Source organism: Anastrepha ludens, chromosome 5 (assembly GCF_028408465.1).
Source record: "Anastrepha ludens isolate Willacy chromosome 5, idAnaLude1.1, whole genome shotgun sequence".
NCBI classification, from domain to species: domain Eukaryota; kingdom Metazoa; phylum Arthropoda; class Insecta; order Diptera; family Tephritidae; genus Anastrepha; species Anastrepha ludens.
In genome coordinates this window covers 7,486,316-7,488,304 of record NC_071501.1, presented here as the reverse complement: position 1 = coordinate 7,488,304, position 1,989 = coordinate 7,486,316, and the positions used below count along the sequence as shown (strand labels likewise).

General features: G+C 36.2%; 1 protein-coding gene across 1 annotated transcript; it reads right to left on the bottom strand.

Annotated features, from left to right (window-relative positions):
- LOC128863623 (uncharacterized) lies at window positions 1-1,098 on the bottom strand. Its single transcript, XM_054102870.1, has 2 exons — window positions 998-1,098; window positions 1-937 (listed from the first exon to the last, which is right to left on the bottom strand). The coding sequence occupies exons 1-2, from the start codon at window positions 1,046-1,048 to the stop codon at window positions 254-256; spliced, it is 735 nt and encodes a 244-aa protein (XP_053958845.1). The 5' UTR covers window positions 1,049-1,098; the 3' UTR covers window positions 1-253.
- Between the last annotated feature and the right edge of the window lie 891 nt (window positions 1,099-1,989).

The following is a 1,989-nucleotide window of genomic DNA, read 5'->3' as shown; positions in this document are numbered from 1 at the left end:
TAAATGAAAACCTTTAGTTCGTTTATTAGAATTATTTGATATCATTTAATATTTACATCTGTTGCTATAAAAAAATACAGTAAACAGTCAATTCATAGCACAAATGCTTGAACACAAAACATGGAATTGTTTGCCTTTTAAAAATGAAATGTTGGGAAGTACTTTAAAGAAGTATTTAATTTCAGATTAACAGTGAGCGCTAAGGTAAAGAAAAACTATTCTGGTTCTATGTTTATTAGTGTGTTTTAAGTATTTATTGGCTAATAAGTGTTCTTTGGAGAATTAGGAGAAACTCTATAAAAGTTTGGTACTTCCCCAGAGTAGTCTCTTTAGCTTGAAAACGCTCATACCAATCACTCATGTCCAGATGTTCTTCCCTTTGAGCTTCGCTGAGCGAATTCCAGAAACGCTCGAAAATTTTCGTATATGTTTTCACTGCTTCCTTCATAGAATTATTGACTCGATCATTTAGTCCATTTAAATCCAATTTTTCAAATACTTTCTTCAACACAGCTGTTTCACTGGTTTCATCGTCCGTCTTCGCTATGACCGCAAAGTTCTCATACACTCTTGAGATTTCTTCTAAGACGGCTTGCTTTTCTCTTAGTCCAGACACAGAGTCGTCCTTTAAATCAACTTTCTTCATACGTTCCAACAATTGTGTTAGTTCTGGAATAAGTTCTTCGACATAATCATTTTTCTCAGGCAATGCATTCAGTTCGACTAGCAGGTCGTCAAGAAACGTTGTCGTTTCCTGTATCAATGTCGTTGGAAACTCTTGTATAGCGGCCAGTATATCGAAAACCACTGACTGAAGTAATTTGCGAAAATCAGTGTCTGTGGATTTCGATTCATTTGAGATTTGCAATTCCTTTAATTTGATGCCATCCTCCTCATTGGCGGTTGAGGGCTTTTGATGCGGAAAGGCGGTGACGAGCTGTGAGGAAATAAAAGACAATTAGGAAATTTCACACAAACAGGAGTTCGCTTAACTCACCTGCAGTGCTAAACAAACGCCCAGAACTAGTAAAACTGAAATCTTTGCCATTTAGTTGTATTCGCTTGTAAGTTTCCGTACCAATCGTTTGAGGAGTTTGATGCATCTGAATTGAGCTGCAGTCTCTGCTTAGTTTATATATAAATGAGTATAGATTTTTCAAACTAATATTATGTATAATTGTATGTGCACTGCTCAGAATTGCGCTTAGAATTCACGCCATAATTACGTACTTTTCACAATTATTAAATTTACTTCAGCTTTCCTTATTTCTAGGAATAGCGCATATATACATACATACATATGTAGGTACAGTAATGAAGATTTACATGTAATTAAATCGAACTGCTTTTTATATGGAATTCAATCCAACTGAAATAACCTACGATTTTCTCATAGTTAGCCAGTTAAAAAGTTGTACTAAGAAGCGAATTGTAATGGAAAAAGAGGTGAAGAACTTAAGTCCTTTAGTACAATAAAAATTATTAAGAGAGTTTTGGAAACCAGAGTGAAACCACAACTTATGGAATGCTTAGAAGTTAATGAGGTGAAATGAAATTTCTATTGGGGTTTCGCAAACATGACTTATCTGAAACAGCACTGCAATATATGTATGTATATAGGTAGTATTATAGAGGTGTAAAGGTAAAGAATACGTACATTACGATCGGGTATTCAGAAAATAGATCAAGAAAGCAGAAAAGTTATCGCCAGTCGTAATGATAGCCAAGAGTGAAACTTAAAAGCCATCGATGTCGATGAAGACGAAGACGACCAGAGAGCGTGGTATTACCCATCGGCACAATGCATTTACGTTGTAATGACGACGGTTGTGAAAAACTACATACCCAAGCCATGGACAGCGAAAGTGTAGAACCAGAACGGGGTGACGGCAACAGCTACATTGTGCAAAATTCAGTGGTAATTGGTAGAGGTTGGTCAAGATTGTTGCGTACCGGAATGAGAGGACGTCCGCAAAATCTATACAACGA

Excerpts from the sequence above, each read along its gene's own strand:
- LOC128863623 (XM_054102870.1), bottom strand. The coding sequence starts at position 1,048 with ATGGCAAAGATTTCAGTTTTACTAGTTCTGGGCGTTTGTTTAGCACTG. Across the intron at positions 938-997 it reads GCGTTTGTTTAGCACTGCAG|CTCGTCACCGCCTTTCCGCA; the intron begins GTGAGTTAAGCG and ends ATTTCCTCACAG.